General features: G+C 48.2%; 1 protein-coding gene and 1 pseudogene across 7 annotated transcripts; both read left to right on the top strand.

The window, feature by feature from the left end:
* Positions 1-167: 167 nt before the first annotated feature.
* Positions 168-21,111, top strand: HEYL (hes related family bHLH transcription factor with YRPW motif like). 7 transcript variants are annotated; one of them, XM_060206150.1, is made up of 5 exons: positions 168-190; positions 11,080-11,146; positions 12,136-12,219; positions 16,640-16,721; positions 17,776-21,111. In XM_060206150.1, the coding sequence occupies exons 2-5, from the start codon at positions 11,084-11,086 to the stop codon at positions 18,444-18,446; spliced, it is 900 nt and encodes a 299-aa protein (XP_060062133.1). In that variant the 5' UTR covers positions 168-190; positions 11,080-11,083; the 3' UTR covers positions 18,447-21,111. The 7 variants fall into 7 exon arrangements, with proteins under 7 accessions (XP_060062133.1, XP_016045489.1, XP_007527154.1 ...); XM_016190003.2 differs by lacking the exon at positions 168-190 and adding an exon at positions 367-760; XM_007527092.3 differs by lacking the exon at positions 168-190 and adding an exon at positions 811-1,054.
* Positions 21,112-21,237: 126 nt separating this feature from the next.
* On the top strand, positions 21,238-23,891 carry LOC132542897 (small ribosomal subunit protein uS14-like; annotated as a pseudogene).
* The last annotated feature ends 1,151 nt before the right edge of the window (positions 23,892-25,042 follow it).

Raw genomic sequence — 25,042 nt, forward strand, 5'->3', positions numbered from 1 at the left:
AAAAAAAAAAAAAAGCCTCCATTCCCCTCCTCCCCTCTGTCCAGGAAATGCACCTGCCTGTATATTCTCATTCCACTTCCTTTTCAGTCATGGGCACTTCTTTGAGGTACGAGCCATGAAGATGGTCTGGGAAGCTCCAAGAATTTTCTCCTCAGCTCGAGCCCCCAGGGACTGAACAGTTAAGCCTGTTGTGAGTATTGGCTGGAGGGTGCCTGCCCTCCCCATATTCCAGGAGCTGACATTGCTTCTGGAAGGAGGCTTGCCCTAGTGCTCTTGACCCCCCCCCCCCACCCACCCAGGACAGATCTGCCTCTAGTGAACTAGGAACTGATTCCCGGGGACACACACCCCATCCCCAGCACCCCACAGCCGGTCCTGTTCGGGTGTCCCTTGGGGGAACGACGGCCGCAACTCCCAGGTCTGGGTCTCCCACACACAGATTCCACTTGCTCTGGACACCCTGCAGGGGAAGGTGCTGAGCCGCGTGGGGAGGAGTAGGACACAGCCACCCCCACCAAACAGGACCCGTGTGCAGCGCCCTGCACCCAGCACCCAGCACCCAGCACCCAGACGGCAGGCGCTGGCGGGGTCCGCAGAACAGAGCGGCTCCTGCACAGACAGGCGCTGCCCTGCATCTGGGGCAGACGGCGACCCTCGGCTTCTTTCCACCCCCCACCCCCGGAGCTTCCAAGGCACCTGCCCAAGGCCACCCAGAGCGCCCGGCGGAGGAGGCGGAGCAGAGGCGACCTCCCAGGCTACGGTGGGGGCGGCGACCGCCCGGGGCCTTCCCACGACTCGGCCTGCGCGTCACCGCGGGGGCGAGGGGGCGCCGGGGCGCCGGGGGCTGCGGCGCAGGAAAGGGCCCTGGGAAAGGGCGGCGGCGGCGCTCCCGGGGCGGGGCGGCAGGCAGGGGCGGGGCCTGGAGCCCCAGCTGGGAGCCCGCGGACGCTGCGACCCGGGAGCCCACGCTGGTCATGAAGCGACCCAGGGAGCCCAGTGGCTCGGACAGCGAGTCCGACGGACCCATCGACGTGGGCAGAGAGGGTGAGCTGAGGTAAGGGACGCGATGCGGGGACTGAGCAAGCCCAGGCGGGGTGGGGGGGCGCAAGCTTAGACGACCCACAGAACTAGGGTGGGGTGGGGGCGTGTGCTGGGGGTGCCGCTGCACCGCCTGGGGTCCTGTGCATTCTCGGTTCTTTGGGGCGCAACCTGTTGAGAGGGGGCTGGCGAGACAGCTCAGCTGGAGAGTGCGCTGCTTTGTCAGGTGTGTGGCCCGGGTTTGAGCCTAGGCTCTGTGGCACTGCAGTAAATTTCGGTCCTGTGGTTTCTTTCCTTTTTCTCTGTCTCTTTCTATTTGAAATGGGCGGTCGAAGCAATTAAGCGCTGCCAACAACAAAAGCAAACAAGTGCTGGGTTGGGGAAGAGGTAGAGTTCTGGTTGGGGGTCTGATGTCCAGCTGGTGGTCTCCTGTGTCTAAGTTCCCTGATGAGATTCTGTAAGTTTTCTCTGACTATATGAAGAAACCATCAGTCTGCTGGTACCACACCCCCTGTCCTGAATCTGCTGACTATGCAGAATAACCATACTTTCCCAATTTTACTCTTGTTTGGGTGCACTGTTCATATTAGTGCATGAAAAGCTTCCAAGAAAAAAAAACTCCTCTTCCTTGAGCACACTGGACTTTGAAATTAGAGTTTTGATGTCAAAATAACGACTGGCTTGCCTGTGGCCGGTGCAAAGGTCTAGACTCTAATTCCAGTGCTCTTGTCTACACCACCCTGCTGCTCTTTCATTCTTCACAAATAGCCTTCCTTCCTTTAAGCCTGTAGAACAAACTGTACTTGTATAGTTTTGCTGCTTCCCGATACTGTGAGCAGCATAAGCTTCAGCTTCCTCATCTATAAAATAGATGTAAGTGATAGAACCAATCTGATAAGATTACTGGGAAAATTAAAGGAGGTGATATATGTCTGACTTTAGTACAGAGCCTAAGCATCATAAATGCTTAGTATCAGATACCAAAACATGCAATATTCAGAACCCTGAAGAATAGCAGGGAATGAGTAGGAATCTGCAGGCCTAGAACTCTGTGCCCCAAAATCTGGCACTAACTCACCATGAGATCTTGGATCATTGTTTTCCCTTTCTCAGCCTGTTTCCTCTCCAGTAGGAGAAAGGGCAGGGAGTGGGAAAGGAAGAGCTAGTTGACTTCTCTGGTTCATCCAAATCTGCCTCCTCTAGAATAGATTTGGAAGGGAGCCATGAGACCCCGGGGGGGGGGGCGGGGAGTAGTTCATTCTTAGGATGCTTTTGAGGATATTTCATAATTTTGGTCATCCCCAGTTTTCTGAGACCAGGGAATCATTTCCCAATCACAAAACCTCAGTTGTAATCCACAAAAATGCCACCAGCTTCCAATTATTTATAGCTTGTAGTAGGAGGTAACAATGCAATAAATAATTTCCCTTAGGTCCTCCTGTATACTAGGTCATAGAGTGTATAATAAAACTTCTCACACAACTTATTATGAGTTTTATTATTGTTATTATTGTTTAGCAGAAATTTCTAGATAAAGAAGCAGTTCTCTGAGTGTGTACCTGCTAGTAGCAAGGGAAGTCTCAGAACCATATGGTAGAAGATGGGTGGAGGGTAGTCTCAAATTCAGTGTCATTAAGTCTTCATGAATCAGCGACATAGAGCTGATGCCAGTGAGCTAGGCTGACCAGAGCTGGCTTCTGACCTCCAAGAACCTGCAGCCTGGTCAGTGACCTTCCAGGTCACACAAAGAACACAGACAGAAGGGAAAGTGGAAGAAAAGACAGACTGCAGGCTGTGGGGGTACCCTAGCAGGGAGAGGTCGCTCAACCAGGAAGCAAAGGAGGCTTCCTGAAGGTGGTGGCAACACGTTATGACATACAGAATCAATGGACAGTTTTTCCTATGCAGCATTTTTCCCTTTCAGACAGCACCCATTTTGAGAGACTATCTAGATTCTATCTAGATTGAGCAGTCTCCCTCAGAGGAAAGAAAGCAGTTGGACATCTGGCAGAAGCTGACTTATAGACCCCTCTTTGTAGCCTTCACCAAAAAGCCCTCCCCCAGACAGGCATCAATGCTTCAATTCAGGGACCACTGAGCATTGCCTGCTGTGGCCCAGACTCCAGGCTGGGCATGGGGGGCCCAGATGTATCCTGCTCAGCCTGTGCCCTTAGGGAACTCTCAGAGAAGAAGAGCTTCTTGTACAAAGAAAGCCAGATAAACAGTGACAAGGGGCATGGGACTGGGGCAGTCAGCCACCAATGCCCGCCCCAGGGTCAGTGGCAGGGTGCAAAGCCCCCACACTCAGATATGAGGATAAAGAACAGAGTGTGTGCTATTGTCTTTGCAGACCTCTGCCTGCTGGTGGTAGCCTGCACTGTGCAAGGCAAATCACCCACAGAGCTCCTATCTAAACCCAGCCCTCTGACACATGCTGGATCCAGATTGAAAATATAGCCTCTTCTGTCTGTCTGTCTGTCTCTCTCTCTCTCTCTCTCTCTCTCTCTCTCATACTTAATGAGCATCTGTCCCTGTCACTTACTGGATTAGGGTCTGTGGGTCATTCCTCCATGATTTAAGGCATATGGTAGCCTTTGAAGTCAGATAGCTCTCTGTTTAACTCTCACCACCATTAACTTGGGCAAGTGACTCTACCTGTTTCTGAACCACAGTTTTCACCTGCCTGTACAAAATGGGAATGTAAGTACTTACCTCACAGGGTGAGGTTTTCATGAGGTAATCTACCTAGAGCACATAGTAACCTGCTTTGACACAAGGTAACTTCCAATTAACTCTGTTCCCTAAGGGGTCACCATTCAGTTGGGGGTGGGGTGGTGATAGGAGTGGTGGTGGCATGTTTATGAGACAGCATGGTCCAATAAAAAGGCTGGAAGTCTGAGGGGCCCAGTGGTGGCACACCCTGTAGAGTGCACACTTTACCATACATGAAGACCCAGCTTCAAGGCCCTGCTCCCCGCCTGCAGGGGTGAAGCTTCAGGAGTGGTGAAGCAGTGCTGCAATCTCTCTCCTTTTCTCTCTCTATCTCTGTCTCTTACCCTCTATCAAAAAAAAGAAAAGAAAAAGAAGAAAGAGGGTGCTGGGTAGTGGCACACCTAGTTTAGCACACACATTACAGTGCTCAAGGACCCAGGTTCAAGCCCCTGGCCCCCACTTGCAGGAGGAAAGCTTCACAAAAGATGAAGCAGTGATGCTGGTCTCTCTCTCTCTCTCTCTCTCTCTCTCTCTCTCTCTCTTTCCCAACAACCCCCTTCCCTCTCAATTTCTGGCTATCTCTATCTGATAAATAAATAAAGATAATAAAAAATTTTTTAAGAAGAAGAAAGAGAAAAAGAAAGAAAGAAAAGTGGTCACAGGCAAATGTTGGAGTCAGGTAGGTACCAAGACCCAGTAATAACCCTGGTAGCATTAAAGTATATATAAAGAAGAAAAGAAAAGGAGAGGAGAGGAATTCAAGACTGGGAGTTTGAGGACTGGACTTATTGGGCATAATTTTTAACTCCTGTATACCTGTATTGCTTCTATCCAACAACTAGCACCCTAAATATGAACTAGCCCCAATAATGCTTAAACCACAGCGCTATTGTGCGATAAATGAGAAAGTAAATGTGGTTAATTTCTCTATAACAAAAAGTATAGGCTCTGAGATACACATAAAGGAATGATGAATATCTGACATACTCTGAAAAAAAAAAAAAACATTGGATTAAAATCCAGTGGTTTTGATTAAAGTTCTGGGATTGCCTCTAATTTATTATGTGTCTTGGAGAAGATATCTTCCCCTCTCTAAATTTACTCATTTTACAAGTAAGCTCAGTGTTCTCTGGGATTCCTTCACTGGGGACATTCTGCCTTTGGTTGATGGAGAATGAATGGGGTCATCTGCAAGGGCCCCAGGGAGAAGTTGTTAAGGGGTAACTAAGGGGGAGCTTTGAGGATAGGCCATTGAGAAAGTTCCCTCTCCACTAGAGACCATCTAGGCCCATGGAACAGGTTTTGGTTGTTTTTTTTTTTTTTTTTAAGATTTTATTTATTTGGGAGTTGGGTGGTAGCACAGCCGGTTAAGCGCACATGGTGCGAAGAGCAAGGACCAGCATAAGGATCCCGGTTCAAGCCCCCGGCTCCCCACCTGCAGGGGAGTAACTTCACAGGCAGTGAAGCAGGTCTGCAGATGTCATTCTTGCCCCCTCTCTGTCTTCCCCTCCTCTCTCCATTTCTCTCTGTCCTATCTAAAAATGACGACATCAATCACAGCAACAATAATAACTACACAACAATAAAACAACAAGGGCAACAAAAGGGAATAAATAAATAAAATAAATATTTTTAAAAGATTTTATTTATTTATCTTAAATTTTATTTATTAACAAGAGAGATAAGAGGAGAGAGAAAGTGGCCTGGGAGGTGGCGCAGTGAATAAAGTGTTGGACTCTCAAGCATGAGGTCTTGAGATCAATTCCCGGCAGCACATGTACCAAAGTGATATCTTGTTCTTTCTCTCCTCCTATCCGTCTCATAAATAAATAAATAAATAAATAAATATTTAAATTTTTTAATTTATATTTATTTTTCCCCTTTTGTTGCCCTTGTTTATCTCGTCATTGTAGTAGTTATTATTGTTATTGCTGTCATTGTTGTTGGATAGGACAGAGAGAAATGGAGAGAGGAGGGGAAGACAGAGGGGAAGAGAAAGATAGACACCTGCTTCACTGCCTGTGAAGCGACTCCCATGCAGGTGGGGAGCCGAGGGGCTTGAACCAAGATCTTTACACCAGCCCTTGTGCTTCGCGCCATGTGCGCTTAACCCACTGCGCCACCGCCTGGCTCCCCAAAAATATTAAATTTAAAAAAAAAAGGAGAGAGAAAAAGAGAACCAGGTATCACTCTGGTACTTTTTTTTTTTCAGGGACCAAACTTGGTGCCTCATGTTTGAGAGTCCAACACTTTATCCACTGCGCCACCCCCCTGACTGCTGCAGCAGGTCTTGGCGATCAGCGTATCTCTCTGTGCCCACGCAAATATGCCCAGTTTTCAGACTCAGACAAGAAGCTCCTATACTTCCTCTCACTGTCAGGGCCAGATCACAGCCTGGACGCAAACTCTGGCTGAGCTCATAGGAGCTTTAAGGATAAGGGACTGGAGGGCTATTCAGACAGACAGGAAATTGGAATTAGTAAGGAAAACAATGCTGAATGTGGAGCCAGAAGACATGGATTCCCAAGCTGGCTTTGTTTCTCAGCAGCTGTGTAGGTTGGACAAGCCCCTCTAGCTCCCCAAGGCTCAGCAGCACCATCTGTAAAACAGGGATGAGGCTCCAAGCCTTTTGAGGTTTCCAGGAAGGAAATGGACATAGTGATGCCAAGAAAACACAGAAGTAAGATTTGCCTAGTAGGTGCAGGAGTTGGATCATACTGCAGAGAACAACTGAGCAGGAGGCTGGAAAAGGGGATTGCAGAGTGCCCTGCCCTGGATAGGGTGTTGTCAGCCTGCACCAAATGGTCCCTGAGGAGGGACTGAGCTGAGAGGCAGTGACGTACACGATGCTAACTCAATACCCCTAGAGAGACCTTATCCAGCCTGAGGGGTGGGATGACAAAGGATGTGTTTCTTAGTATACCTTGGCTCTTGGGGCTTGTCCTGAGCGAAACTTTGTAAACAAGCTGCCCTACAGATCACCATATCTAACCATCTGAATCCTGGACCCAGCTTGCTGAACCATTCCTCCCAGAAGCTTTCACAGGCCTCTGACCAGTCATTTTTGTCCAGGTGTTAGGTTGGGAGAGAGCTTTTTCCAGATGTGGCTGGGCATAACTGGAGGAATTAATCTGTTCTCACCTTACAACCTTCTTTCTTTGAGGAGTTGATAAAAAGATCCCCAACCTTGAATGCCAAGAGGAGAAGTTACATGGACTGAAAACCCTCCTGGTAAAGACACACACATACCCCCATCACATACATGTAGACTTTACAGCGCTCTCCTCTCTGCCCCCACCTTCTCCCACCCCCGTGATGCCAGAGATGAGTGCAGGAGGTTAGAGCTCTGAGAACTGGGGCTACAGGAGTGAATAAACAGACGTGTTTCAGGACTTCATGCAGCTTATGAACCTAGAAAAATAGGCATTAATCAAATAATCATGTACATATAAACCAAAAATAGGCATAAATCTGTGAATGCAGGGTACTAGGAAAGTGTAGAGCAGGGGATAGTTACTTGGTTAGAGGGGAGATATCACAAGAGACTCCCCCAGGAAGGTGCCATTTGAGTTGAAATCTGAAGCATAATAGGACTTAAATAAGTGGGGCTGAGGTGTGGGGTGGAGAACGAAGTAGACCAGAGAGCTGTAGGCTGACAGAACTCTATGTACACTCACAGGAAGGAAGGACCTAGTGCATTCACAGGCTGGAGCACACAGAAAAGAGATTTGAGTCTAGGAGATGTCGGGCACAAGCTAAGCCACACAGAGGATGGTGATCTTGATCCTAAAAGCCATTAAGGAGTTTCTGTTGTTTATTTACTTTAAGTTCTTTTTTTTCCCCAGTGGTTTATTTTGGGGTTTGTTTTTTTTTTCTTTATTGGGGGGATTAATGGTTTACAGTCAACAGTAAAATGTAATCATTTGTACATGTATAACATTTCTCAGTTTGCCACATAACAATTCAACCCCCCTCTGCCATCATGTTCCAGGGCCCAAACCCTCCCTATACCCTAGAGTCCCTTACTTTGGTGCAATATACAAAATGGTGTATTGATGGGGGGGGGGTTGTTTGTTTGTTTTTCCCAGAACATTGCTCAACTCTAGCTTATTGTGGCGTGGAGGACTGAATCTGGGACTTTGGAACCTCAAGCATTAAAGTCTTTGCATAATCATCATACTGTCTCTCCCCCGCCCCCAAGTTTTAAGAGAAAGACAGCATCAAATTTGTTTGTTGTTGTTGTTGGTTGTTGTTTAATTTTTTTAAAGATTTTATTTATTTATTAATGAGAAAGATAGGAGGAGAGAGAAAGAACCAGACATCACTCTGGCACATATGCTGCTGGGGATCGAACTCCAGACCTCATGCTTGAGAGTCCAAAGCCTTATCATTGCTCCACCTCCCGGATCACTGTTGTTTAATTTTTATTGCTACCAGGGTTATCACTGGGGTTTGGTGCTGGCATTAGGGAGGGGAGCTAAGAAGAGGGAAAGAAAGATAGACACCTGCAGACTTGCTTCATGAAGCGGACGCCCTGCAGGTGGGAAGCAAGGGCTTGAACCCAGGTCCTTGTGCATGATACTATATGCTTTTAACCAGGTGCACTATCACCCACCCGTTCCCAGTCAGATTTGTATCTAAATGATCATTTTGCCTGCACATGTGAAGACAAGCTTGGTGGCAGTAAAAAGGGTGCAGAGGGTCAGAGCAATAGACTCTTATACTGGGCCAGGTGAAAGATGATAGAAGGTTGGTCCTGAAAATGTCAATAGAGATGAAAAGTACAGATGTGTGGTAGATCTTAGAGTTTTATGAGGTGGGGTGAGGATAAAGAAGGAGTCAAAGATGATCAGGCAGGTCCAAGGAGGTGTGAATATAGAATGCATGGCTTGCATATGTAATTCCACGAGTTCAATCCCTGTCAGTGCCTAAAAGAAAGACCATCAGTTTTTTTCAGTTAAAAGAAAAAGTTGGGCTGGGGAGATAGCATAATGGTTATGCAAAAGACTTTCATGTCTGAGGCATGAAGTTCAATCCTCAGTACCACCATAAACCAGGGCAGTACTGTGTGTGTGTGTGTGTGTGTGTGTGTGTGTGTGTGTATCTAGTTGAAAATAAACAAATAATTTAAATTATATATATTGTTGGGCTGGGTGGTGACAAACCTGGTTGAGTGCACATGTTGCGATGCAGAAGGACCCGGGTTCAAGCCCCCAGTCCCCACCTGCAGGGGGAAAGCTTTGCAAGTGGTGAAGCAGTGTTGAAGGTGTCTCTCTGTCTCTCTCCCATCTCTACCACCCCCTTCCCTCTCAATTTCTGGCTGTCTCTATCCAATAAATAAATAAAGATATATATATATATGAATATACACACACATATATATATAATGTATATATATTGTTGTGGGAGCCCGGCGGTGGCACACCCAGTTAAGCACACATAGTAACATGCTCAAGACCCCCTCAAGGACCAGAGTTTGAACTCCCGCTCCACACCTGCAGCTGGGACACTTCGCAACCGGTAAAGCCTATCTGCAGGTGTCTAGCTTTCTCTCTCTCCTTATCTCCCCCTTCCTTCTCAATTTCTCTCTGTTCTATCTGATAAAAAAAAAAAAGGGGGGGTGGGCAGTAGTGCAGCCGGTTAAGTGCACATGGCTTAAAACTCAAGGATCTGGGTTCGAGGATCCGGGTTCGAGTCCCCGGCTCCCGCCTGCAAGGGGGGTCGCTTCACAAGCGGTGAAGAAGTATCTTTCTCTCCCTCTTTATTTATTTATTGTCTCCAGGGTTATCGTTGGGGCTGTGTGCCTGCACTACAAATCCACTGCTTCTGGAGGTCATTTTTCCCATTTTTGTTGCCCTTGTTGTTATTGTTGTTATTATTGTTATTGTTGTTATTGGTGCTGTTGTTGTTGGATTGGTCAGAAAAAATCAAGAGAGAGGGGGAAGACAGAGAGGGGGAGAGAAAGACAGACACCTGCAGACCTACTTCGCTGCCTGTGAAGGGACCCCGCTGCAGGTGGGGAGCCGGGGGCTCGAACCGGGATCCTTCGGCCAGTCCTTGCAATTTGCGCTATGTGCAATTAACCTGCTGTGCTACTGTCCAGCCCCCTCTCTCCCTCTTTCTGTCTTACTCTCCTCTCTCAATTCCTCTCTGTCCTATCCAACAACAGCAATAATAACAATAACAACAAAATGGGAAAAATAACCTCCAGGAGCAGTGGGTTCGAAGTGCAGTCATCGATCCCCAGCAATAACCCTGGAGGCTGAATAAATAAATAAATATTGTCGCGATAGGTAAAAAACGATCAGGTGTCCTGCCTTGCAAAGCTGAGAGATGGGTGCCTTAACTAAGATAAGGGGAGCCCAGGTGGGCGGTGGGCATGTGAGGCAGAGGCAGTGTTTTGCATGCTTAAGTGGCAGGTAGTATTCTTGTATGAAGTTACTCGGCAGTGTTTTCTCCCAAGGGAGTTGGGGCTTGGCTGACCACCCCGGGGCCTGAATTGGCCTCTGAGTGTTGGCCAAGTTGCTGCTCAGTGCAGCTCAGTGCTCTGTCTTTTGAGAGCCCCTGAACGCAGGAACCGTTAAGGTCAGCAGTTACACTGAGGATAATTTCGGTCAAAGTCTGGGCAGGAGAAGAGCCCAAGGGTGAAGAGCCCCTTCCCCTTGGTGGAAATTCCTGCGGTGCAGGCCGCAGAGGGGCGGGAGACCTGCGGTGCCTGGTGCCAGAGCCCCCAAGGGTCCTGTGACCCAGACGCCGCCGCCCCCTCGGCCCGGGCCGCGCTGCGTGGGAGGAGGCGGCAGCTGCAGCGCGGGCGGAGGGCGGGCGGCCGGCGCGCCGGGCCCGTGGGAAGCGGCGGCATCTGCTCTTTCCACGCTTGTTCCCAGCGGCTCTCTCTGAAACCCAACCCGCCGGCCCGGCCCCACCGCCGGCAGCCCCTGCCCTCGCCCGCCCCGCCCGCCCGGGGACCTGGGATCGGGTTGCAGGAGAAGGAGCTACCGCAGCAGCGAGGGCCAGGGGCAGGGAAGCCCAGGGAAGTCCGGGTGGAGGGCTCACCCCACCCCTAGCCGCCCAGCAAGCGCACCCCCAGCTGCCAGTGCAGGAAACTGAGTTCAAGGGAGGACTTACCCAAAGGGGAAATGCCCCCGCCCCACCCGGTGGCGGGGGGTGGGAGGTGGAGGGGGAGAAGAAAGCTTCCCCCTCCCTGCCCTGTGTGTCTCTCCCTGGCCTTGGAGGGCGCTGTGCCAGCCCGCAGACTGACCGCCAGAGGTCAGCCCCCGCCAGGGATATGGCCCCCGAGCTCTGAAAAATCCGTCTTTCTTTTCTCTCCAGCCAGATGGCCAGGCCGCTGTCCACCCCCAGCCCCTCCCAGATGCAAGCCAGGAAGAAACGCCGAGGGGTGAGTCTGTTTTAGCAGAATTGCTCAACCAAGTTGTCTCCAGGGCCTGACAGAAAGGCGGGTGGGAAACATCACCCCAAAGCTACACTGCCTGGGTTCGAGTCCTTGCTGTGCCAAGTAGCTAGCAGGGTGCCTTTAAGTCAACCACTTAGCCTCTCTTTCCCTGTCTCTGTAAGTTAAATACTGATAATACCTACCTCAAAGGGCTTTTTGAAGATGGAGGGCATAACACACCTAGAACAAATCCTGACGTATAATTAGCTTTTGTTATTTAGCCCAGCCATCCCACCCATTCATTCCCACTTGAACTCAGAACTTTCATTCCCTCTCAGGGTGCGGAGGGTGGAAGGAGAGGCCAGGACAGAGGGCTTCCCACCTCTTACTGTTGGCCATCTCATCCAGCCCCAGCTCTCGTCTGAAGATCAAGTTTGCTTCTGAAGCAGGAATTCAGAGACCTGGGTCTGACACTCAGTAACCATGAGTGTCCACTGTGATCAGCTCTCGTTGTCTTTATCTGTAAAGTGGAGATCATGGTTTCTGCCCTGCTCTTGGTATTCCAGCACTGCTACTGTAAGGTGGGAGTGGGATGGTGTGAAGGAAAGGTCCTCACGGCTGGAGAGAGATATGCCCAGGACTCCTTAGATCTCCTCATGACTGCAACTGAGGGGTAACCCCGAACCAACAGGGGCCGCTGGGCCCTGCTAGCAGGCTCTGACTGCTGGCCCTGTTCTGTTTGGTTGGCGCCCTAATGTACCAGTGGCTCCGTGTTTTGAATAACAGTACTATAGGCCAGGACAAGTGATCTGAGTTCTGCTGCCAGTTTACACTTACTTGCTGGGTGACCCTAAGCCAACTACTGCCCTTCTCTGAGCTTTGGTGTCCTCCTCCACACAACTAGATTAAAGATACTGTGAGAGCAGACATGAAGTCAGTACCCCTCAAGGCACACTGGAAAGCGTGATGAAGTGACCATCTGCATTGTCTTCCAGATCATAGAGAAGCGGCGCCGGGACCGTATCAACAGCAGCCTTTCAGAACTGCGGCGCTTGGTCCCCACTGCCTTTGAGAAGCAGGTTTGTGACATTGCTGATGGGGCTAGAGCATATACTACCCACACATATTCGTTCTGTTTCTAATGGCATCGCTGCAAGATTGGTAGGAGCTGCCTGAAGTGCTGTGGCCTCCTTTACCCGTTATCAGCCTTGGGGGAGGAGAATGGAAATGTGTATTTACTGAAGTAGCTCAGGTATTATGGCTGTATGGCCACTGTCCCACTCAGCTGAGTCCTCAAACTCATCCTATGAGATAGGGGTTATTATACCCAGCTGCCAGTAAGGATGCTGAAACACAGAGAGGTAAAATGACTTATGCCAGATCACAAAGCTGCTAAATAACAGAACAGAATTAGAACCCAGGGGCAGGAGATACCCTGCCTGAGCACAGACTTGGATGCCTGAGACCTCAGAAGCCACAGGCTCAATCCCCAGCATCACATCACCTTCTGCCAGAGCTGAGCAGTGCTCTTTCCCTGTCTCCCCAAAATAAATTAAGCTTTAAAAAAAAATTAAAACACACAGTCGAGTGATTCTAAACCCCTTGTTCCCCTGTACAACTGATGTTATTTAAAAGTAGAGCAGGAACTGGGGAGGTGGTTTAGCAGTAGAATGCATGACTTGCTTGTGTGAGGTCCTGGGTATATTCCCAGCACTGCAGAAAATGGTAGAGTAGTGTTCTGATCTTTATCTCAATAATAATATATACTTTTTTAAAATCAGTGTTCAGGGGCCAGGTGGTGGCACATCTGGTTAAGTGCACACATTACAGTACACAAGGACCCAAGTTCAAGCCCCTGGTCCCCACCTGCAGAAAGGAAGTTTCACAAGTGGCAGGGCTGCAGGTGCCTCCTTGTTTCTCTCCCTATCTCCTCCTCCCCTCTCAATTTTTCTTTATATATAACTGATAATAAATTAATTAATTAAATATTGGGGGCTGCGTGATAGCACAGTAGGTTAAGTGTACATGGCACAAAGCACAAGAATTGGCATAGAGATCTGGTTTCAAGCCCCCCAGCTTCCCACCTGCAGGGGATCACTTCACAGGTGGTGAAGCAGGTGTACAGGTGTCTATCTTTCTCTCCCCCTCTCTGTCTTCCCCTCCTCTTTCAATTTCTCTCTGTCCTATCCAACAACAACAAGGGCAACAAAATGGGGAAAATGGCCTCCAGAAGCAGTGGATTCATAGTGCAGGCACGACGCCCCAGCGATAACCCTGGAGGCAAATAAATTAAATATTTTTTTACTTAAGAAAGGAGACATTAGCAAAATCATAGGATAGGGGGATACAACTCCACACAATTCCCACCACCCAATCTCCATATCCCATCCCCTCCCCAATAGATTTCCCATTCTCTGTCCCTCTGGGAGCATGGACCCAGGGTCATTGTGGGTTGCAGAAGGTGGAAGGTCTGGCCTCTGTAATTGCTTCCCCGCTGACCATGGGCGTTCACTGGTCGATCCATACTCCCAGTCTGCCTCTCTCTTTCCCTAGTAGGGTAAGTCTCTGGGGAAGTAAATATTTTTTAAAAATCAGTGTTCAAATGAAAATTGAACAGGCTTCACAAGGGGTAAGCATCCTGCCATTGAATATGTCGGGATGCCAAGACTACAGTGAAAAGTCAGCTGAATTATCCAGACAGCCTCAGACACTCACCCTTTGCGTCAAAGTGGAGACCACAGATTATGTCCCCTGACATTGGTGAGAACAAGTCAGTCACTCCACAAATACTCATTAACATATTCCCAGGAAAGATGTCTAGCATCTGCCCTCGAGAGACTCACACAGAGTCTGGCCTCCAGGTTTCTCCTGGAAGACCAGGTGGTGCTGGACATTTAGGATCCATTTCCCAAGAGAGCCAATAGATAGAGGGTACCTTCATGCTTGAAGCTCTGAGGTCCCAGGTTCAATCCCCAGCATCACCATAAGCCAGAGCAGACCATTGTTCTGATGGGAAAAAAGAAATTAAAAGAGAGACAGTAGAGGAAGAGCAAGTGCTTTGAAGCTAAAATGATGGACTAGACCTTGGACATGGTCAGTCTGATGTTGTGTTAACAGAACTGGGTGTCGATGCAGGAACAGAATTCCTGTGGTTGACACATGAAGCCAGGAAGGTAGCCGAGGCCTTCCAGGGGAGAAAAAAGTAGGCCAGTATCCTCTGGGGAACACCAGTTTTAAGAAAGGTAGAGCTTTTCTTCACATTGCTCAAAGGTTAGGTGAGGAGAACTTAAAAAAAAAAAATGGTGGGCTGAGGAGACAGCATAAAGGTAATGCCTAGGGAGTCTGGCGGTAGTGCAAAGGGTTAAGCGTATGTGGCACAAAATGCAAGGACCTTTGTAAGGATCCCAGTTTGAGCCCCTGGCTCCCCAGCAGGGGAGTCGCTTCACAGGCAGTGAAGCAGGTCTGCAGGCGTCTATCTTTCTCTCCCCCTCTCTGTCTTCCCCTCCTCTCTCCATTTCTCTCTGTCCTAACAACGACATCAATAACAACAACAATAATAACTACTACAACAATAAAAAAACAAGGGCAACAAAAAGGAAAATAAATTCATATATATATATTATGTCTGAGGCTCCAAAGTCTCAGGTTCAGTCCCCAGCACCACCATAAACCAGAGCTGATCAGTGCTCTAGTAGCTCTCTTTGTGTGTCTTTCTGACATTAAAAATAATTGTGTATGTTTCTTTTTTCATATTTTATTTATTTTTAAACTTTTTAACTATAGTTATTGGCTAGACATCTAGAAATCAAGGGGATGGGGTGATAAAGAGGGAGAGAGACAGACACCTGAAGCACTGCTTCACCACTTGCAAAGCTTTCCCCCTGCAGGTGAGGACTGGGGGCTTGAGCCAGGGTCCTTGAGGATTGTAACATGTGAGCTCAACCAGTTGTGCCACCTCCCACCCCCCTAGTATTTTATTTATTTATTTTAATGAAAGAGATACAGAAAGAGGGGGAGAGATCAGAGCACTGTTCACCTCTGGCTCATGGTAGTGTGGAAGATTGAACTTGTGACCTTGGAGCCTTAGGCATGAAAGTCTCTTTGCATAACCATTATGCGGTCTCCCCAGCTCATGTGTGTGTCTTTATTTTATTTTTGTTTTCATTTTTTATTTGACAGGACAGAGGGAAATTGAGATAGAAGTGAGAGAGAGGACTTCCCAGGGCAGACGACCCCACCATGTGTCCTAAAGCCCCACCTCCCCAGATCCTAGAGAATCTAGAGAAAGAGAGAGACAGGCTGGGGGTATGGATTGACCTGCCAATGCCCATATTCAGTGGGGAAGCAATTGCAGAAGCCAGACCTTCCACCTTCTGCACCCCATAACGATCCTGGGTCCATGCTCCCAGAGGGTTAAAGAATAGGGAAGCTGTCAGGGGAGGGGATGGGATAGAGAGTTCTGGTGGCGGGAATTGTGTGGAATTATACCCTTCTTGTCTGTGTTTCCATTTTATAAATAAAAACTTAAAAAAAAAGAAGAAGAAGAAGTGGGAGAGAGAAACCTGCATGACTTGTTTCTCTGGTCCTGAGGATTTCTCCCCTGCAGGTGAGGGCATTTTTATTAAGAAATAAATTTAAAAAAATTTTTAGTGGGCCAGGCAGTGGCACACGGGGTTAAGCACACATAGTATGAAGCATAAGGACCCGCACAAAGATCCCAGTTTGAGCCCCCCAGTTCTCCACCTGCAGGAGAGTCGCTTCACAATGAAGCAAGTCTACAGGTGTCTCTCTCCCCCTCTTTCTCTTCTCCTCCACTCTCAATTTCTCTGTGTCCTATCCTACTTAAAAAAATAATAAATTGGAAGAAATAACCTATAAGAGCAGTGGATTTGTAGTGCAGGCACCAAGCTTCAGTGATAACCCTGGAGGGAAAAAAAAAATGTAAACTGGGGCCAGGTTGCGCACCTGGTTATGTGCACACGTTATAGTGGGCAAGGATCTGGGTTCAAACCCCAGGTCCCCACCTGCAGGCAGAAAGCTTTGCAAGTGGTAAAGCAGTGTTGCAAGTGTCTCTGTCTCTATCCCTCTCTACCTCCCCCCTCCTCTCTCTATTTCTGGTTGTCTCTATCCAAAATTCAAATAAAGATAATAAGGAAAAAGTTTTAAGTGGTGAGAGGGGGGTAGATAACATGTGGTTCTCATTCCTGAGGTTCCAGCGCTCTAGAAAAAAAAAAAGTGAGGGGGTGAGTTGTAAGTCAAAAGAGGAGGATTTAGGGAGGATGACTAGCTATGCAAAGCATGACTGAATTAAATGAGAACTGATGAGCATCTACTAGGTCTGGACACATTGTCCAAAGCAGGAACCTGATTTCAGATCACACAACAGTGGAGCTGAGAGAAGATGAGAAAATTGAAACAATGAGAAGTGATGACTCAGAGCTGGAAGGTGAGAGGCAGAGGGGAGCTGCAGCCTTCACTCTTGTGTCTTCTCCACAACAGGGTTCCTCCAAGCTAGAGAAAGCTGAGGTCCTGCAGATGACGGTAGATCACTTGAAGATGCTCCACGCCACTGGTGGGACAGGTACTCGTGCTTGCCTCTGCTGGAAATGATTCAGGCAACAAGTATTTGGGGAGTGGTCCCTGGGGGGTAACTGGTGAGCAAAGTAGACGTGGTCCATGCCTCCTTAGAGCTCGGTGTCCGTGGAGGAGCTGAAGCTTCACTGCTACACTGTGCACCTTCTCCCAAGGGCCTCCCACCCTGGCCCCTCAGTTGGCAGGGATATGGTACACCTCCATGTGCACAGTCTTTTGCACACTGGCAAGAGCTGCATTTATTTATATTTTTTTTGGTGGTGATTTGTTCTATGTTTGTTTATTTATTTGTGAGAGAGGAGGAGAGAGAGAGAAAGAACCAGACATCACTCTGGTACATGTGCTGCCCAGGATTGAACTGAGGACCTCATGCCTGAGAGTCTAACATTTTATCCACTGCACTACTTCCCAGACCACTGGTGGTGATTTGTTTACATTTACTTAGTCATGGATATAATTATAGTGATGGAAACAAAGCAGTTTATAATGCTTCATCATATTTAATGAACTCACTGGAGCTCCGTGGTCCATTTTCCCCTCCCCTAGATAGAGCTGACAATTCCCACTATTTTTTTTTTCAGTTGTCACCAGGGTTATTACTGGAGTTTGGTGTGGGCACTATGAGTCCACTGCTTCCAGTTGCCTTTTGTTTGTTTGTTTTTGTTTTCTTTCTATTGTATTTGACAAGACAAAGAGAAATTGAGAGGGGAGGGAGAGTGAGAAAGACATCTGCAGACCTGCTTCACCATCCATGAAGCATCTTCCTTATAGGTGAAGAACAGGGGCTTGAACCCAAGTCCTTGCACTTGGTAATGTGTGCACTTAACTGAGTTTGCCACCGCCTGCCCACCAACTATTTCCATTTTGCAGATGGGGAGATTGGGGCTCAGAAATGTGAGGCAGCATGCCCAGAGCATATGCCTTCCTTCATAGGGAGGGAGTTAGGGAAGGGAGGCAATCCTACCCAGACTTCCAAGCCTCACTCCAGTCTAGGCATGTGTCTCCCTGCCTCATCTGCCTTCATTTCACCTTGGACTTTGCAGGGTTCTTTGATGCCCGAGCCCTGGCAGTGGACTTCAGGAGCATTGGTTTTCGGGAGTGCCTCACTGAAGTTATCAGATACCTGGGGGTCCTGGAAGGGCCCAGCAGCCGAGCAGACCCTGTCCGGATTCGCCTTCTCTCGCACCTCAATAGCTATGCAGCAGAAATGGAGCCTTCACCCACACATGCCAGCCCCCTGGCCTTCCCTGCCTGGCCCTGGTCTTTCCTCCCTAGCTGTCCTGGGCTGTCAACCCCAAGCAACCAGCTCGCCATCCTCGGAAGAGTGCCTGGCCCCATCCTCCCCAGCACCTCCTCTCTTGTGTACCCCATCCCGGCCTTCCGAACCACCCCCCTTCGCAGAGCCACTGGCACCATCTTGCCAACCCGGAGGAATTTGCTACCTGGTCGAGGGGCAGCTTCTATCCGGAGGGCACGGCCCATGGAGAGACCAGCTGCCCCTCTGCCTGAGGCCTCCAGTGGAAGAGCTGCCAGGAGCAGCCATGTCACACCCCTCCTGCGATCCCCATCCCCCCTGTCCTCTGGGGTGGTGAGGTCTCCTGCTTATGCCTTTCCTGCTCCCAGGACCTCTTCCCCAGGGCCAGCTGGGAGGTCGGTGGGAGCTGTGCACTGCCATGCCTGGGCCTCAGAAATCACCGAAATTGGGGCGTTCTGAGCTGGCCCCTCGCCCTCACCTCCCCCCCTACCTTACACCCACTCCAGAAGTAAGGAGAGTTCTTTTTCCAGGAGCTCTAAAAATGGCACTGCCTCTTCTGCTCTGTTTGCTGGACTGGCTCCTAGATGACGAAGTTTCCCCCCATCAGAGACCCCCTCCGCCTTCAGCCCATCACCCCTCCTTCCTGCTCACCCCAGTTTATCCACCCAGCCCTCCTGGATCTGTTCTCATGGTAAAGGTTTGGTGTCCTTCTTATCTGGACAGACAAATCCAAGGAGAGCCACTAAGAGTCACGCCCAGACCCCTGTCCTGTCCAGTCCTGTCCAGTCCCGGTTGACAAGGGGGAACAGGCATAAATCACAGGTCTGGAAACAAAGCTTTAAGCTGAAAGGCATGGTAGCCTGAGACAGGCTGCTTTCATAGAGAGGTCACCCCAGCAAGTAGCAATGACTAACTAGGAGATCCATTCCCAGGCCTTAAAGTGCCTCCCCGCTTCCTGGAGATGGTGGCTGAGCAGAGGCCACAAAGAGGTCTGTTTGGAGCCCTGCCCACTCATCTTCAGCCCACCCCATCACAGCACAGGACCACAATCCACCAGGGCCACGGTATGGTGCCTGGTGGTTCAGCAGGTCCTGCTCCTGTTTCCTTCCCAGTTGCAGACACCCACCCCCCAGCTGACTGACAGTTCCCTGCACAGAGCTGGGTGGCTTCCAGGCAGCAGTGAGGCTCCATGATGGGATACCCTCGCCAAGAAGTCTCAGCCAGCAGCCAGAATTGTGTGCCAGAGAACCCAGCTCCTGCTTTTAGCGCTGTCCTTGCCCCCTAGGCCAGAGGCCCCACTGGGTGCACAACGTGCAGCGCCCTGTTCCCATGTGATGGAGCCCAGAGAGGGATCCCTCTTGGGATTCAGCACCAGACGTTTTGCTGCCTGGTCTGCATCCGGCTCTCAGAGCCCAGACTGCTGGGACAGCCAAGGGCTGTCAGGCTGGACAAAAATAACTGCGAGGAGGGGCGAGAGGAAGACCGGTCAGAGGCAGCTCGGCCCTTCAAGGTCACACAGTAGGTTAAGGGCCTGAGATCCTGTTCACCCGGGATTCCAGACAGCTGGCTCAACTCAGAGACTATTTCATCACCCAGTTCCATCCCAGACCAATTTTGCCTTAAAAGAAGGAACAAATGACCCAGTGACTGTTCCCAATGGCACAGAAGAGATTGGACAAAAGGGGCTGTCTGGGACAGACATACAGCTGGACTGGTGTTACCAAATCAGTTGTTAACAATGTAGAAACACTTCTATGCTTATTGGTAAACATCTGCCTCTTCTGAATGCCTACACAAACACACACAGTACCCACCCCTCAGCCTCCCACCTCCCTAGTGATCTGATAATTCCCAGCAGACCCCAGGCCACCTGGGCCTCCCCAGCTATCAGTGTAATGGTGCTTACTACACACCAGTTTTTTTTTTCCCTTCATCTCCAAAGCTTCACCACTCAGACTAACTGTTCTAGACAACAGATCTAGTGTTCAGGCAGAGAGTGAAGGTACCACAGTACCTAGGCTTCCTTCAGTGCAGTGGGGACTGGACTCGAACCTGGATCATGCACAGAGCCAAGCAGCACACTATCCAAGTCAGCTATTTTGCCTGCCCTCCACACCTGTTATTAGATATTTCTAATGTCACCTATGGGAAGTTTCTCCCACCTTCCGCCCTTCGATGGAATGACCCTCCCTAGAGGTTGAAATGAAGACAGAGAGGTGGATGAGATGGTGTCTACATAACCCAGAAAGCTCTTTCAAAAAGGCAGACTCCTCAAGGAGGCATAAAACATTCAAGCAATTCTGGCATCAGGTTAACTATCAGGTTTTCCTCTCGACCATCTTAAGTTGTTGGTGACGAGAAGAGAAAGAAAGAATCTCATTTCATGGACTGGGACATTGGCTGACAGAATCTCATTTCATGGACTGGGACATTGGCTGAGAGTGCCCCTGAGGGAGACAAAAAAGGGTGGCTGGTCAGAGCAGTCAGTAGGCTCCCAGGGTGTAGGGAAAGGAGACAAGGGATGTAGCAGAAGGCTAAGCCCAACTCCTCCTCCTCCTCCTTCCAGAGCACTGCTCAGCTGTGGCTTCTGGTAGTGTAGGGCTTTGAACCTTTGGTGCCTTGGACATGAAAATCTTTTTACATAACCATTATGCTATCTTCCCAGTCCCCAGCCTTATTTTTCTCACATAGAACAAGAAGTTCTCCATCTCCTCTTCCTCTCCTCATTCTTCCTGTCCCTTCTCCCCCCTTCATCCCCTGGTCACTCAAAACTGGTGACTCACCATTCCCAGGATGCCAAGTCAATGCTGCAGTAACGTGACTAGCCAGAAAATCCTGCGCTGGCTCATAGTGGGATAGGGGGCACTTGTCTGTGCTTCAAGTACCCAGTTCCAAAATGGCCTGTTGACACCACTGAATGAAGAGGAAATTGGCCCGGAGCCTTTAGGCTCCTCCATGATCTTGGGTTTATCCTCCCTGAGAGATGTTTAGGGAAAGGTACTGTTTGTGTTTGTTTTCATGACTGAAAAGCATTTGTTTATACCCCTAAGCCTTTCTGGTGCCCCCTGCTCCCACACTATTGCTGGGGTTGTCTCAGACAGCCAATAAAAATTTGGTTTTTCTAGCTCTTGTGGAAACCTTCAAGTAATTCTATTTCTTTTTTAAAAAATATTTATATTTACTTATTCCCTTTTGTTGCCCTTGTTGTTTTATTGTTGTAGTTACCATTGTTGTCGTCGGTGGTTGTTGGATAGGACAGAGAGAAAAGGGGAAAGGAGGGGAAGACAGAGAGGGGGAGAGAAAGATAGACTTGTGAAGCGACTTCCCTGCAGGTGGGGAGCCAGGAGCTCAACGGGGATCAGCTCAACGGGGATCTGAGGGCTCCAACAGGGATCCTTACACTAGTCCTTGCGCTTTGCACGACCTGCGCTTAACCCGCTTCGCTACTGCCGGACTCCTGTAATTCTATTTCTTAAGTAACTCTGAAATCGGTCCGCTTGCCTCTAAGCCCACAGCCACTGCCTCTCTCCATCTCACTGCTTTCATCTACAATAGTTCTCCTTAGGGTCCCATCTATCTTTGTCTACCAGTATATATATATATTTGGATAAAGACAGAAAGAAATTGAGAGAGAAGGGGGATATAGAGAGGGAGAGAGACAGAGAGATACCTGCAGCTCTACTTCACCACTCATGAAGCATTCCCCCTGCAGATGGGGACCAGGGGCTTGAACCTGCATCTTTGTGCACTGTAGTGTGTACACTTTACCAGGTACGTCACCACCTGCCCCTTTCAGTCAGTGTCACAGCAACCAGAGAGCTTTACAATGTATCAGAAGAACTCTGTTTTCAGACCTTTTCTCTTTTTTTGTTTATTTTATTTGAGGTGTTTTTTTGAGGGGGGGGATATTTAACCATTCTCTGGTTTTTAATCTTTTTGTTTTCTATTTTACAAATGCTTATATACAAACAAGATCGAACATAATTTGTTAAAAATACATACACATAGTGTTTGCTCAAATTCTTTTTAGTGAGAAAAGAGACTTTTGAAAGACTTTCAAGAGCATTGCTCTAGACAAATGTTTTTCAATATTTCAAGTGAGATAAGCTTTCATAAATTTATAAGAAAAAAGATATTTCAGAAATCTCACTTTGTAATATCTTGATGGAAGTTCCCGTGACTGAGGCGGTGGTGCAGCTGGTGAAGTGCACACATTATAATAAGCAAGGACCGAGGTTCAAGCCTTTGGTTCCCACCTGCAGGGGGAAAGCTTCATGAGTTGGTGAAGCCAGGCTGTAGGTGTCCCTCTGTTTCTCTGTCTCTCTTTATCTCCCCTTTCCCTGTTGATTTCTGGCTGTTTCTATCAGATAAAGATAACAAGTGAATATGGGGGGGGGGGGTGATCTAGGAGTTGGCACAGTGGATAAAGCATTGGATTCCTAAGCATGAGGTCCGGAGTTCAATCCCCAGCAGCACATGTACGAAAGTGATGTCTGGTTCTTTTTCTCTCCTATCTTTCTCATTAATAAATAAATTCTTTATAAAAAAGCATTAATATAGGGAACTAGCTGTAGTGCAGCTGGTTAAGTGCACATGGCGCAAAGCAGTAACGATCCCACTTCGAGCCCCTGGCTTCCCACCTGCAGGGGAGTCGCTTCACAGGTGTTGAAGCAGGTCTGCAGGTGTCTATCTTTCTCTACCCCTCTCTGCCTTCCCCCTCCTCTCTCCATTTCTCTCTGTCCTGTCTAACAATAATAACAACAAGAAGGGCAACAAAAATGAGAAAAAATGGCCTCCAGGCACAGTGGATTCATAGTGCAGGCACTGAGCCCCGTGATAACCCTAGAGGCAAAAAAAAAAAAAAAAGAAAGAAAGAGGAAAAAAAAACAAATTAATACATACATATTTTTTTTAAAAAAAAGATGCTCCCATGGCTTAGTGGGTTCCAGAAGTGATCCTAGTCCTATCTAGTGCTCTCAGGTGATCCTCTTTGCTATTCCTAGTTGACCAGGGAGAGCAAAACGCAGCTATTGCTACTCCACAGATACACCTCCAGAAGTCCACCTATTCATTTGTTTAAAGATTTACTTGTTGGGGCCAGGCGGTGGCACACCTGGTTAAGCACACACACTACAGTACACAAGGACCCAAGTTCACACCCCAGGTCCCAACCTATATGGGGAAAACTTCACAAGTGAAGCAGGGCTGCAGGTGTCTCTCTGTCTCTTTCCCTCTCTATCTCCCCCTGCTCTTCTCAATTTCTCTCTGACTCTATCCAATAATAAATTAAATTAAAAACTGATATTAGTCCTTCCGCCCTGTTGCGCTCGACAAAGCAAGATGGGTCATCAGCAGCTCTACTGGAGCCACCCGAGAAAATTTGAAAGGGTTTTCACTTTTGCTGAGTCTGCTCAAACTGGCACGGTCTCATCTGGAAATACAGCCTCAACATGTGCCGGCAGTGTTTGCTCCAGTACGAAGGACATTGGATTCATTAAGTTGGACTGAGTGTACTTCCTAGAATTGGCCATTCAAGACATTTACAGTAGAAATGACATCTCTGTACATAAAATAAAAAGATATTCAGTTAAAAATAATAATATTAAATACAAGACAAAAATTTTTTAAATAGTTGTTTGGGGGAGTTGGGCAGTAGCACAGCAGGTTAAGCGCACATTGCACGAAGTGCAAGGACCGGTGTAAGGATCCTGGATCAAGCCCCCGGCTCCCCACCTGCAGGGGAGTCACTTCACAAGCGGTGAAGTAGGTCTACAGGTGTCTATCTTTCTCTCCCCCTCTGTCTTCCCCTCCTCTCTCCATTTCTTTCTGTCCTATCCAACAACAATGGCATCAATAACAACAACAATAAAACAAGAGCAACAAAAGGGAATTTTTAAAAATTAAAAAAAAGGGATCAACTAGGAATACCAAAGGAGACCACCCGGACCGAAACACGACAGGACTAGAATGACCACAGAAACCCAGTAAATCACCCGTGAGTACAAACACGCGTGGCTGATGACAGAGAGGAGAGAGGGGCCTAAGGAGAGATTAAGTGACTGCTAACAGTTCGACAGTTTGTCAGTGGAGACACCACCTCCAGTCTGCTCCACCAACAAGGGGACAGCTGAAGGGAGGAAAGGACTCCCCAGAGACTCACCAAGTACAACTCTGAGTCTCCATTGCTACTACCCTCAGAATCTGGAGCAGCAACAGGGAGGACATAGAGATCTAACCGGGAAACTCAGGAGAAGACCAATACCTCGGTGGCATAGCTGAAGGGCTGTGAAAGTCTCTTTGCATAACCACTGGATTATCTCTGCCACACCCTGCATTGTCTCTTGGTCAGGAGTCATTGATTAAGCCAAGAAGCCTATTGATAGCTTAAAAGCCCTCAGGCTACCATAGCCTACAGGGGGAAAAAAAAAAAAAAGGCTTTTACACCACTGAACTCCAACTCAGGGATTGAAAAAACTGTTAACTTATATAAAATGGTTAAAACAACAAGAAAAAATAATGGAGACTCGAACCAGGATAAGAGTCCAGCTAAAAGTCCTCCAGAGGGCGAAGCACAAAACAACGAGTTCAACATCCAAACATTAGCTAAGGAAATAATAACAGGAGTGAGTAAAGAATTTGAAAAAATTGTAATCAGAACTGCAGGAACAACAAATGAGAATATGGAAGAAAATTCTAATAATCTGATGGTTATTAGAGAGCTGAAAGCTGAAATCGCTGAGCTAAGAAGGCAACTAGCTGAACAAGCTAAAACAGTATCAGAGCAGGGCAACAAAATAGATGAACTCCAGAAAGCAGTAGAGGGCAGAGAGAATAGAATCAATGAGGCTGAAGACAGAATTAGCAAGATTGAGGATGTATTAGAGACAACTAAAGAAGAAGTAAGAGACCTCAAAAAGAGATTAAGAGATGCTGAAAACAACAACAGAGTTCTATGGGATGACTTCAAAAGAAACAATATACGCATTATTGGCTTACCAGAGGAAGAAAGAGAAGGGGAGGAAGAAAGCGTTCTCCAGGCCATAATAGCTGAAAAT

This window comes from Erinaceus europaeus, chromosome 13 (assembly GCF_950295315.1).
Source record: "Erinaceus europaeus chromosome 13, mEriEur2.1, whole genome shotgun sequence".
In the NCBI taxonomy this organism is placed as follows: Eukaryota; Metazoa; Chordata; class Mammalia; order Eulipotyphla; family Erinaceidae; genus Erinaceus; species Erinaceus europaeus.